General features: G+C 32.8%; 1 protein-coding gene across 1 annotated transcript in view; it reads left to right on the forward strand.

Annotated features, from left to right (window-relative positions):
- The first annotated feature begins 729 nt into the window (after positions 1 to 729).
- Positions 730 to 13,147, forward strand: part of lama (phospholipase B domain containing lamina ancestor) — a 21,087-nt gene continuing 8,669 nt past the window's right edge. The window contains 2 exon segments of the mRNA XM_011495499.1: positions 730 to 931; positions 11,300 to 11,550. Coding sequence (XP_011493801.1) covers positions 11,441 to 11,550 — 110 coding nt within the window. The 5' untranslated portion in view covers positions 730 to 931; positions 11,300 to 11,440.

Raw genomic sequence — 13,147 nt, forward strand, 5'->3', positions numbered from 1 at the left:
AATGAGACGTCGATCAAAGTCTCATCGGTTTTATCTCATTTATTCGATTATGGTGACATTGCGTTGACTGGGCGGTCGATGCACCAGTAATCCACATTTGTCGAAGAAATTAGTCTCAATACGTCTCGCACTGGACTTTTACTCCAACCCCTTGCTCAGGCCTCCATCGACTGGCTAACAAACAAATCCACCGGTCTCCCTCGCTTCAATATCTCGAGACAATATTTCAGCGCTGAATTAACATCCCAAGCAAACATCATCGACTCGTAGACAGCCGACATCCTACTCGACAAGCAAATGCCCATCCAATCGAACACCAAAGCCTGTCATAAATAGATTTCCTCGGTTCTCCTAAAGTTCTCGCGGTCGCTCGACTCGCGCTTCCAGGCGCTTTAATCACCAATAATTACGATAGCACCGAACCCTAAATAAACGTTAAGCCCGATGATGATCTTACCTGTATGGGAACAGCGGGGCGCATAATCCGCTAGGCCGTACGAGGTAGGCCAGCGCGGATCAATAGCGATCGGTTGCGCGAACTTGGTGTAACAAAATTTGAGGAAGAGCGATTGAGGTGCTCGGCCGGTAAAGCCGCAGCGACTCGTACCACGCGGGGAAAAGGCCCGACACGCGGCTAAAGGTGGATCGGTCGGTCGGACGGTCGGTTGGTTGGTTGGTCGGGGGGGGGGGGGGCGGGGAAGAGGTCGACTCGATTGGGGCGGTGCGGCAGTGTCGGCAGAGCCATTCGAGCGTGTGGTTCGCGCTTGGGCTTTCAGTGTCGGAGCAACTGGGTCCGTGAACGCCGTCGGGAATACGCGGCAGACAAGGTCCGACACCGTCCAGCCCGAGGAATGTAATCTCTATGCGAGCTCTCCGACTTATTTCGGACCATCCACGCAGCTGGACAACGCGCCTAGTTATCAAACTCGAGGTATGTCTTCCTCCGCTCTCACCCGAAGCTCCTCCTCCCTCCGTCGGCCGTCGACTCCGACTTCCGAACACGTGGACGCCGCGGGCAGCGTCGCGAGGCCGACGTTCCCGTGCATCGTCCTCGACAATTCCCGTCAATTCTCGAGGATCCTGCTATTACGGAGATAATCGGTGCCGAATCTGCTACGCCGTCCGTTACGCGCCACTCCCGGGATAAGAGTGAGATGAAGTCGTCGTTGAAAACCTCTTGACGAAGATCTTGCCAAGGATGGCTAAAGAATAAATAATAAATCGCTCGGCTCAGCTAGCAGGCGTGTCCTCGGGTAAGAAGCGATTTTCTCTCGTCGCCGCCCCCACTACCGCTACGGCCACCGCCGCCGTCGCCCTCGCCGTCGCCGTCGCCGTCGCCGTCGCCGCCGTTATTGCCGCCACCGACGCCGTTGCTCTCCTCGTGAGTGTCGCCGTTGCACGTTTATCGGTGTCGTTGGCGAGAAATTAGTAATTTTCGAGCGGAAGAAGGGGCTTTAGCGAGCAGCGGAGTCACCGTTAAATAGAGCCTCGTCGTATCTTCGTATTGCCAGAAAAAATAAAAACAAAACAGAAAAAAAAAATAAAAGAAAAACGATGAAGGAAGCAGCCCTTAGGCGTACCCGGGTACTAATTTGGAACGAGATCTCTTGGAAGCCGATGCGCTTCGCAACTTCTCCACGCGCGTAAAGACGTAAACGGGTCGTCGGATTGGTCGAATAATGTAAAACGAAAAAAAAAACAAAAAAATGAAAAAACGATAAAAGCCGATTCGACTCCCAAGAATTTCCCTGGAAGCGAGAATAGCGCGCATGCGCAGAAAATCCTACGGTGAATGGGAAACGAGACAAGACAATGATTAATGAATACTTGCGTCCCGGCCTCTTGTGCACTGAGCCATCTAAGAGAGAAAAACAAAAGCGTTAGAAAATGCTTTTGCGTTCTGCCAATGCCAATGATCGCGCTCTGGTTTTATAGTGCTCGTTTGAAATTATTTGTAACTTTCCGAATTTTGTTGGCATCTGTGAAGCGTGGCATTCCCAAGCATACGTCTTTATTTATTGGATTTGTTCATTCATAATAAGATTTTCACTGGGAAATGGAAAAAGGACGATAGAGCCTCCGAAAAAGCCGGAAAATTTAAGAATTCTCATGAAGTATGCAAGGGATCTCCTTATAGTTGTTGCGAAATATTAATTCAATACATTTAATAATTATATTTTATGACTTGTGAATGCGTTGATAACAAATTTTCTATAAGAATACAGATATTACTATTTCTTTTAACGTGGTAATTAAATCCGTTTACGTAATGAATTCGTCGCGTTTTCCGTTCCCTCGGGCATTCGCCGGCAATCAAGGCAGCTCGAGAATTGCACATTTTCTCTTATCTCCCGTTAGTAAGATGATAAAGGGAGCGTTTGAAGTGCGAAGCGCTAATCAATTATCCACTCTACAACGAGACGAGATAATCTCAAAATGTATAATTCCATTCGCTCAAATCGTTGGAGAAATATCGATTGAGCTCGACGAAAAGATACGACGATCGAGTGATATCGTCGGCCAGGTGACGGCTTTCCACACTCGCCCGATGTGATTCTGTGATCGATTCGACGCTTAAGTAAGGTCCGGAATAATTTTAAAGAGAACTCGAGGGAGACGCTGAGGAGCAGCTCCTTGTTCAACAATCGTCGTTGGACAAATGCTCCACTCGCTCCACTCTCGTGACTTCACGGTGACTGCGCGCAGCTCTCGACATGACAAGCGCGAGAACGAGGACGACACGCGCATCAAAGAAAAAGACCATCGATAGTTGATAAAAGACGGAGCGCCCCTCGTTGTGGCGCCAAGTCAATGGAGATAACTACTTCTCATCTCTCTAAAATGACGAACATTGTCACAAGGCATCTTCCTCTACCTTCGCTCTCATGTTAGTTTTACGATAAGAGTTTCTTTTAGGGGTACGTTGAAGCGCTCGAGCTCGTATTACTCTAATTACATTTTTCTCGCTCTCCCGCTTATCTGATAGACGTCGTCTCACTATTAATATCCATTTGACTAGATAGCGGGCGCTTCGAGTCGTGAGGTTTTCGAGTGCCTTGTTATTTTTATGTGAATCCCAATGAGAATCTTTAATTATCGTTTGCTTAGCTAAAATGCTACTTAAGTAAATAGCATTTTTGCTCGGCGATAAATTAATTCTTGATAAAGCGCTTATCACCGCGACCTCTATCGTCATCGATTCACTAGGGCATTTACACAATTTGCCTTGGACGACAATGTCCGTTATTTATTCAACTTTATACAACCGATAACTTATAAAATATGAGAATTTGCTGTAATTTGCTGTAATGCCGTTGAAAATTAGAGACGTTCGACTATTAAAAGTTCCTTTTAACCCAATTTTAAACTCAAATGGCAAATTTATCTATTATTATTATTATAATATAGAGATCATAAATGTAATTAAACATTATCGCATGGAAGATAAATAAGATCTTTCACGCATACGAGATACAATTTAATATACAATTCTAATCCTCAAGATGTCTATTATTTAACGCTATTGGGATTTTTCTTTGATTTTAAAATAAAATTTTAAATCGTCGATAAAATTTTCAGGTATTATTATTAAAAAAATGTATGCGTCGCGTTGCATCGTATTGTTTGATCGATAAAACGAATAAAAGAAGAATAAATTTCGTGAATAAAGTCATCCAGTACCTTATTTGCCAAGTTGATTGATAAATCTTTTGTGGCGAAGGAATTTCAATAAATTAGGATGCAATGAATTATCAAAAGAATTATTAAAGTGAAATTGAATTATATATACACAGTGACAATTTATTATTTATTATTTATTATTTTAATGCACATTAATATTAGTTTAATTTATGTTGTATTAAGTATTTATAACATTGAAAATTATTTCTCTGATTAATGCGTCTATTAAGATTAATATCTATACCGAATCAGATTTAAAAATTTTTAAGATGCGAGATTTCTTTAATTGCATTGAGTGTTGAAGAATTTTCACATATAATTAGGCCGTGATGTCACTGTTTTATAGAATCGAATCATAGACTTCACTTATGAAATACTAAATATGAGCATTTCAACTCCTAATTTCACATATACTATCTACAAGCTGTAATTTTTTAATTTTTCTTTCATTTGGTAAATAAAAGTCTCACGTCACTTTGTCACTCATTTTAATTATTATAAAAATTTTCGACAATACACGTTAATAAGTTTCATATTAACTGATCTTCAATTATATATGTATATATATATATATATATATATATATATAACATCAATTTCTTAATATTATTTAAAGTATTTTCGATCCAACATCAACTTCAATTTAATAATTTTGATTTGATAAATGAGTTGTTTTTTAATTTTTGTAAAATATCTTTGCCTCATAATCGAATTTTGTTTGAAAATAATATAATTATTCAACTCATTATGCTAAATTACGTGTTTTCTTTTTTTTTTGTTTTTTTTTTGTAACAGCTATATAAATATTTAATATTAAATATAAATAAAAAATACAACTTTAATGTCATATAATAAAAAGCTAATTTTTCTCTACGGAAAACTATTTCAAATTGCATTTGTCTTTATTATAAATTAATTCATTTATTATCTCTTATATTTATCATTATACGACATACTATTGAAAATTCTATTACCCGTGAAGAATGGATCGTTATAAAATAAAGCTTAATAACTAAATAAGTAATAGGAATCAATTAATTTTTGAAATTATTTATTGAAATAACTTGTTATTTAAGTTAAAAATTGTTAAAAATTGTTAAAAGTATACATTTCGTTGAAATATTTAACAAATCACTATATAGATAATTCATAGAACGGTTAATTAATAAATCTTATCTAATAAATATTAATGATTTATAAAACATGATTTTGACATTAAAAAATAATCTAATTGATATGATATATCATATATATATATATATATATACAATAGATCTGATAATAAAATAATAATATAAAAATGTAAAATAAAAACCTATCAAACAATTATTTTTAAGTCATTTTTTGCCAAAATGCAGTATTTACATTTCAATAGAGAGAACATTAAATAAAAAATTTTAATTATAAGCTAAAATTAATGAATTTATATTATTTATTTTATTTTTATTCTTTATTTATAATTTTTTTAAGGAGGTTTTTTTATTTTTATTTTCTTTTTTAACTCAAATGAAACAATTTGCACTGAATATATTGCTTACGAAGAAGCTAAAAGTGTGCTAGTAATAGAACATTATATACAAGACAAATTTTTAAAATGATAATTCCAAAAAGTTATAAATATATTTCAAGCTACATAAAATAGTAGACCTTATACGAACCATAGAACATTCTAGATGAAAAATTGCGATTAAAATGTAATAAATGTCGTACGGTAGTCCCTGCGTTAAACCGCGAACACGTTTCTATACATCACGTTTATTAATAATGACAATAAAGCATAAAACTTATTAATCTGTCACAATTCGCATATCTCCATAAATTAAAAACTAATTTTGTTCTACCAATATTAGTCATTAAAATTATATATTAAATCATAGGATATTTCATAAGAATAGACTCCCTCTATGTATATTAATGAGTAAATCTATGTGTATCCTTGCGTGTATCCTTTGAACAACAGTTTTAATAATTTTGCAGATATGACATATTTAAAAAAAAAAAAAGATGAAGAAAAAAAAACAACAAGTTATGACATATAATAAATCGCATTAGAGACATAAATGAAAAATTTTTAATATCACAATCTTCATGGTTGTATTGAATAAAAAATTCATGCAAATGGTTTTATGCGCCTAAGATTATTACAATGTTCGCATGACAATGAAATTCCATAAAAACAAAATATAAACTACAAATTAGTTTCGATTCATTAACAAATTCATTTTAAACTTGAATTTATGTTATTATTTATTATCGATGCTTATCAAACAACATAACGAGATAATTTTTCATGGCATATTAGAGGCTCGTCTATGAAAAATAGACACGAGACATTAGAGAAATAATAATATTGATTTAAAAATTAAAACAGCGGTTCCATTCTATATTGTTATGAGATTTTTTATTGCGCTAAGTGAAAATCAATTTTTGCAAAATATATTTTCAAACTAATCTAAGCGACATTCTGACTTAATTATCAATAATTAAAAATAGAGATTGTTGTATGAAAGAAGCTTCTTTCAAATTTTTACTAAACTTTTTAAGATGTAGTGAACAATTAAAAAATTATGCCTAGAATTTAATATTTATATTAAAACGGACAACAAATAAAATGTATACTTTTTATCATTTTTTATCATTTAACATTTATATTTCTATAATATATATATTTATGGAAAGTGTTGAAATAATTCAGTTTAATTTGAATTTTTTTTATTTTTTTCATTTTTTGACTCTAATTTTTATGAAATTTGTAAAAATACTTGACAGTAATTTGAAATTCTTAATGGTGAGCTTTAAAAGTAATAAATTTATTATACAAGTCTTAATTGTTTTAACGAGTGTGCGTGGATCATTGTAGTGTATAAGGTTCCGTGTGCTCGTACACAGACTTGGCGAGAGTGACTGTTGGAATGTTACGTAGTGTTAATTGTGGCATTACTTGGTAAATCAAATAATCGTTATCTCTAGTATTAAATTTTTCTCCTTCATATTTACAAAATTATATTGTTATTTCTTATAAATTTCTTATAAAAATTTTTGGAAAATTTTTTATTCGATAGTTGTATTTGAAAGATGACTCTGATATTGCAAAATAAATTTCAGAATTAATTCATTTAAACGTAAAAATTTCGAATTTATAGCTGTTTGTTCTAATTAATATTGAAGAGTATGTGGCATTGTTTTTTGAATTATCATTTTAAAACTATTATTTAAATACATTCATTATTGCTGGACAAATTGAGAAACGAACTTTCGATAGGAATTTAATGCCTATGATTTTATTTTTGTATTAATGCTAATGAGATGAAATTTAAATCCCGTTTAATTAATAAAGAATTGCGCACATGAACACGCGAACGAAGATGATTATCGTGAATACGCCATAAGCTGCCTAATGATATATAATATGATGTTCTTCAAATACATAAGAATAAAGGCAATTTTCAAATGAGCAAATAGCATATTTACTTGCTCAATATGTAATTCCAAGAACAATTAATTATCGCGTAAAATAAATAACTAATATCTCTAAATTCTCATTAGGTTTGTTCGAAAAACATGTATCAACAAGTTTCAAAAAGCGTTATCATAGCGAATGGCGATCGGTTGGCACCTAATATTCTCCGGTTCTCGCCGTGTATTCGGGGCATTTTCTAATGGCCAAGTAAATGTATTCGTAAGCCATTGATTGTGCGGATAATTTGTGCTTTGTTGAAGTGTCTAACGTGCCAGTCGACACTTGCCGACGAGCTAAAGCATCAACTACGCGCTTCTATTACATTTTTATAACGATTCGTCAATGAAATTGTGTACTTCGTGAGAATCGTGCGCAAACTCGGGATCGAGTAATTTTCCTCGTGTTTTAATGAAAAGGCATATAATGTTGAATTTCATGTACGACTTTTCTCGCGTAAATAGTGAAGGAGATCTTTATACGAAAAGTCGAGGCAAGGCGGATTCAACATTAATAAGGTTCTCGCCATCATTATTCATATCATATACAGTATTATCTCGAATTTTCTACATATCCCGGTAGGTATTTTTAATTATTCTCGTAATTGTCCGTTAACATTATTGTATTTCGCGAATTTAGGATTTAAGTACACTAATATTCGAATATTTAATGGGAAATGTTGTTGACATTACAGATTAGTGATGTTATCGGTAGCGAATAATAGCGAATAACTAATATTTCAATTGAATAAGTTTCATTTATTCGAAATTATTCATTGTAAAATAAATTTCATTTTTATATGCGTTTAATGTGTCAACTTCTTCTTTGTTGTCTGTAATTTTATGTTCAACTGCTTTCATGCTAAACGTATAAAAGATAAAAATATTGAGTATTTTATTACACATGTGTGATATTCAAATACATCCAACAATAACATTTTAACCGAAATAAAAAGCTTTGTAAATTTCTAATTTTATTGTTTGACCACGAGCCGAATTAAATGTTTTACATCAATGACAACGAAATTTTAATAACCAAAATACGTTTGCTTTAATAATTTTTTTCTTTTTTTTTTTTCCGTAATTTATATCATAATTAATATATAAGCTTAGTAACGGCGTCTTAAACTTATTTACCCTACACAATGGCAATTAAACATATGTAATTGTAATGATAAAATTATGGAAATTATTATTGTGCACAAATGTATAATAGTCATATGTGCTGTGTTTCCTATATTTTTGAAATATAATAATACCGACTAATGTCTAAATAGTCGTAAATACACATGCGTTGTTTAATTACGAAAGAAAAAATAATAAAATAAGCTAGTTCACACCCTTTGGTATGTAATAAAAATTACTGTCAAATGTTCATCCTTAAATTCTAATAATTAATCATAATTTAAAGTATCATTGATCACAAGTACTTATTCGCTAACTATCAATAGCAATTTTTATTGGCGTATCTAATAAATCTAATAACTGCTAAAATTAGCAAAACTTATTTTTACTTTATGTCAAATGAATATTAGAACCTGACATCATTAATTAGTTAGAGTGACGTCACAATTCTATAGTCACGTAAACTTCTTAAGCCATTAGATGTTATTTACTAATGGTTATATCTTTAGATGAATCTGTTCGATTCAACATGCACCTCGATAAAATTCAACAATTTTGCAGAATACTTTTCCTCGTTTTACTATGTATTTTTAATAGTTATTTTTAGTATCAATTGAACAGTGATTTTATAATAATAGGTCACGTGTAAGAAATATATATTTGGACATTTAGTTAAGTAATATTGTAAAAATCACACGCTTATTTACCGTTAAAGTCTATGCAACATCTACTTTTTCACGGTTGTATATTATTTAAAGAATTATTCTCATTTATTATCCTTATTAGATACACGAGTAATAATAAAAAATGAATCCATAAAATGAGAATATGTACGGACAGCTATATTAAAAAATATTGAAGAATATTAAATAAAAATTAAATTATCCGTAAATTATGCTTAGGACATTAGGACAATAATGCGATCTTCATTCTTTTTAATCTAAATCAGCAACGGCAATGACAAATGTATAATTTTGTATTTATTATTTTTTTGACTAGTTGATATACCATCAATGATCCTCATAAATGCTGTTACATTTTTAATTTACAAAGGAAATGATTAGTTACGCAATATCGTTGTTATTTTAATTTGTCGGCATTTATCTTTTCATTTACAAGTGTATGTATTTATCTTGTTTATACCAATTTTATGTTGATTATATCAATTCGTTTATTTCATTATAGATTAAAAGAAATATTTTATGATTCATTTAAGAATTTTGTTTAGAAAAATAAGAGACAATAATTTATCATCTATTTCGAACAAATGTTGTAATGTATTTTCATTAATTAAATTTTACTTCCATCTGTATAAATAATATATTTTGAGTACGTGCGCGTGCATACGTGTCTGTATAAATGAGAGAGGCGGTTTGGTGGGACAGTGATGGGGTCGGCGGGCGGGTTGGAGGGAGGGGGGGGGGGGGCGAGAAAGGAGAAGATCAGGAGGAGAAAGGGAGCGAGAGAGCAATTTTGCGAGTGACAAATAGTTTGAGCTACAGGTTGAGAGAGCAAGAAAGGAAAAAGAAAAACCGATACGGTGCATAAGATAGATATTTGTTTAAAATAGATATTTCAGTGAATATCAAGAGATAAAATACTAAATTGTCCAGTTTGAACGTATGAAAATATATTTCACAAACAACCTTTTATTTTAGTAAATAAAAATAAATTAGAAGCTTTGAGTTAAAAGTGTCGCTGTGGTACAAATGGTTGTACATGTTTATTTTCTAGTGTATTTATATTGTATTAGCAAAGTGTTATGTAGTACCGTTTAGCTACAATTCATTCTATAATTCCATACTTGACATACAAAAAATTTATATTCGTTTTAAAATGCATAAATTAATGGATATTACTATAATTTTATAGTAAATAGATTGTTTATATTTCCAAAATTTTTTAATGTAATTATGAATAATTAGATAAATGAGAGGAGCAATGATTTTTGCTTACAGCTCAAATATCTTTCTTAATATTTCAAATTATGCAAATTTTTACATAATATTGCAGCTTCTATACGTAGCTATAACTAAATAATTTTAAAATAAAGTAAAAATTGTATACATAAAAAAATATGATAGTAAATAAATATCCAATACAATACTGCTAGAGATTCATCAAAGATTTTTTATTCAATCGACATTAATCAGCACATTACTTATTATCCATTTTTTGTTATTAAAATGTAACATGTATTCCCATTGGGGGAATTTCTATTATCGACGATTGAAATAATTTAATTTAATAATTATTCATTATTCCAATTGTATAGTCAATATTTTCTACGATAATTACTTTATAAGCTTCGAAATAATTCGTCTCAAATAAAATGGCGTTAATGCTTATCCAAGGGCATGGCACTTGATATAATATTTGATATAATACTTTTTGAATTTGAAAATGCCAGGTGCATTGTAGGAAAGTGGAGTGATGGCAAAAACTTAATCGCACAGTCTTCCTTCCCCTTAACAACTCTTGAGATCGTCTACATTCTAATTTCGTTACCTCTCGCCGCGATACGCTCGAGTGCCCACGCGAATGGGCATCCGCGATATCTAATGGGAACGCGGATCAACCTGAATCAATCGCTTCGTTTTAATATCGCCGAGGAGCGCTTTCCTGCCATAATCCTGCTCTCTTTTTCATCTGCGCAAATTGCCAGTCGATCCTTCGGTTATTTGGATGACATTATTCTTAGGTGAACGGGACGTGCTCGTTGGTACCCAATGCGTTCGACTTGGCACAGTGCGCGCATCATAGTGTAAGATATTTTTTATTCGCTCTCTGGTTCTAATAGGAGTGCCGAAACAATCGAGTTCGATTATCGTCACGTCGTTTTTCCCAATCTGAAAAGTATTTGTCACCAAGTTTGCGCGCCATAATGGCTCGTGGCCTACCCACTAATAACAAACACGAGCTTTTATTTAGTAAAATAACCACATTAAAACAACAACAGAAATAATAATATTAACAATAAATATAACGACAAGAGAATGGCAACGATAAAGCGTCTGTATAATTCTTCTGATTTCAGAATTAACGAGAGCAGGAGCAGCTTCTGAACAGCAGAAGCCGCGAGCTAGGCGTCGGCGTCTGTAATCGATGGGTTGAAAAAACGGGGGTTCGTTTTTTCTTTATCTTTAAACCATTAAGGGTGGTAGCTTACCGATGAGCCATGCTGAAGGTAGTGGGCGCCTCGTGGCTGCAGACTCGCATATCTACCTACATACTCGTCGCCGTTGCCCTCCTTGGCATCGGTGCTGTCATCTTGGGCGAGTTTGGACGGTGAGTATCATTTCGTTAAATGCTTACGAGTTGAGAAAATGACAATGGAGCTGAGTACATCGATATTATATGTCACGTAGGAGCAAGTTTTTGGGTAAATTGCAAGCATAAGGCCAATTACCCAAGAGATTTGACATGTAATTGTACAATAGATTAGCGTGTGTTGCGCTCTCGTGGCAAATCTTAAGAATAATGTTAATTCGACAGCTTTAATATGTAATCTGGGTAACGTTCGATCGAGCATAATCGTTTACGGGCGATTCTCGAGAAACAAGAGATAGATGATCAATGCTACTTATAAAGTTCCACGTATTTATTATGATGAATGATAAATAACGAAAACGACAATCACTAATATGCAGATAAAATGGAAATGTACGACGATAAGTACAGTTTTTATCATGGCAAATATTTATTATCGTTAAGAAAGTAGAAAGATGCTCAATATTGATTTATGCTTGGTAATGTGGTGGAAATATCAAAATCTTGCTCCGCACAAAATGAATGAAAATTCTAATAAATTTATATTGATATGCTGACAATAATCTGTGCGACAAAAGCGAATTTCTTTTATTATCATATATTTCAGTAGTATAATAAATTATACAGTATGCGACGGATACAAATGTAATCGTGAACAAATTGTCTTGACATTTTATTTTATTAAGTATTACGAACGTGCACAGGTAATAAAATTTGAAGCAATTAAGAAAATACTAACTATTCAATAAGAAATCACTGTTTCTTCATTTTACATATTGTCCGTTCAAATTTTTGAAGATCGATACAACCATAAAATCCTATTTCTAGAAAACTTCGTAGAAAGGAATGGACAAATCTAAACATGCATCGACGACACATTTTCCCTCGTCTTTATCAACCTTCAAATCAGCTTAACCATAAATTTAATATATCATTATCATTTATTACGATTAAAAGCTAAAGGATAATTATGCATAAGGTAGGTTCTTATACACTAGACTAGAGTTAATTCTACGAAATCCGATCGTGTATCTTCATTTATACCGCCGCTTCATTGCTATGACTTAAGCGAATATTGTTCGATGACCATTTAATCCGCCATTATCAATAATAAACTAATTATAATGTTTGGATTATATTATTTATCATAGGTCAATAAAGTCGATAAGTAAGAATGGACAACAATGTTTTAGAGACTTATGCCACTAAAGCATATCAAATTTCAAATTATTTCTCTGCATACAAGTGCGCAACTCATATTTATATCTCTTTAATATATTTCAAGACTTTGTTCGCGATAAACCAGCATTCGAAAAAGGCCATCTATTCTCGACGTAAAAAGTAATAATCGTTATCTCCTTGCGTCTCGAACAATTGTTTTTAATATACAAATTAATGTATTTTCATTCAATATTAATTAAAATTCACGATACTAATAGAGCTAAGTTATAAACATAAACATCGATTTTCCAATCGCAAGCAAAAAAACAAATAAACAAACAAACAAACAAAAACGCACATTAATAATGCATTTATTATCAATCGGATTTGGATTTAACAGACGCAGGAAGCCGAGAAAAATGTCGAACAACTGTAAATAAACGATTAATAGCTG

This window comes from Ceratosolen solmsi, unplaced genomic scaffold, assembly GCF_000503995.2.
Source record: "Ceratosolen solmsi marchali unplaced genomic scaffold, CerSol_1.0 scaffold1, whole genome shotgun sequence".
Classification (NCBI taxonomy): domain Eukaryota; kingdom Metazoa; phylum Arthropoda; class Insecta; order Hymenoptera; family Agaonidae; genus Ceratosolen; species Ceratosolen solmsi.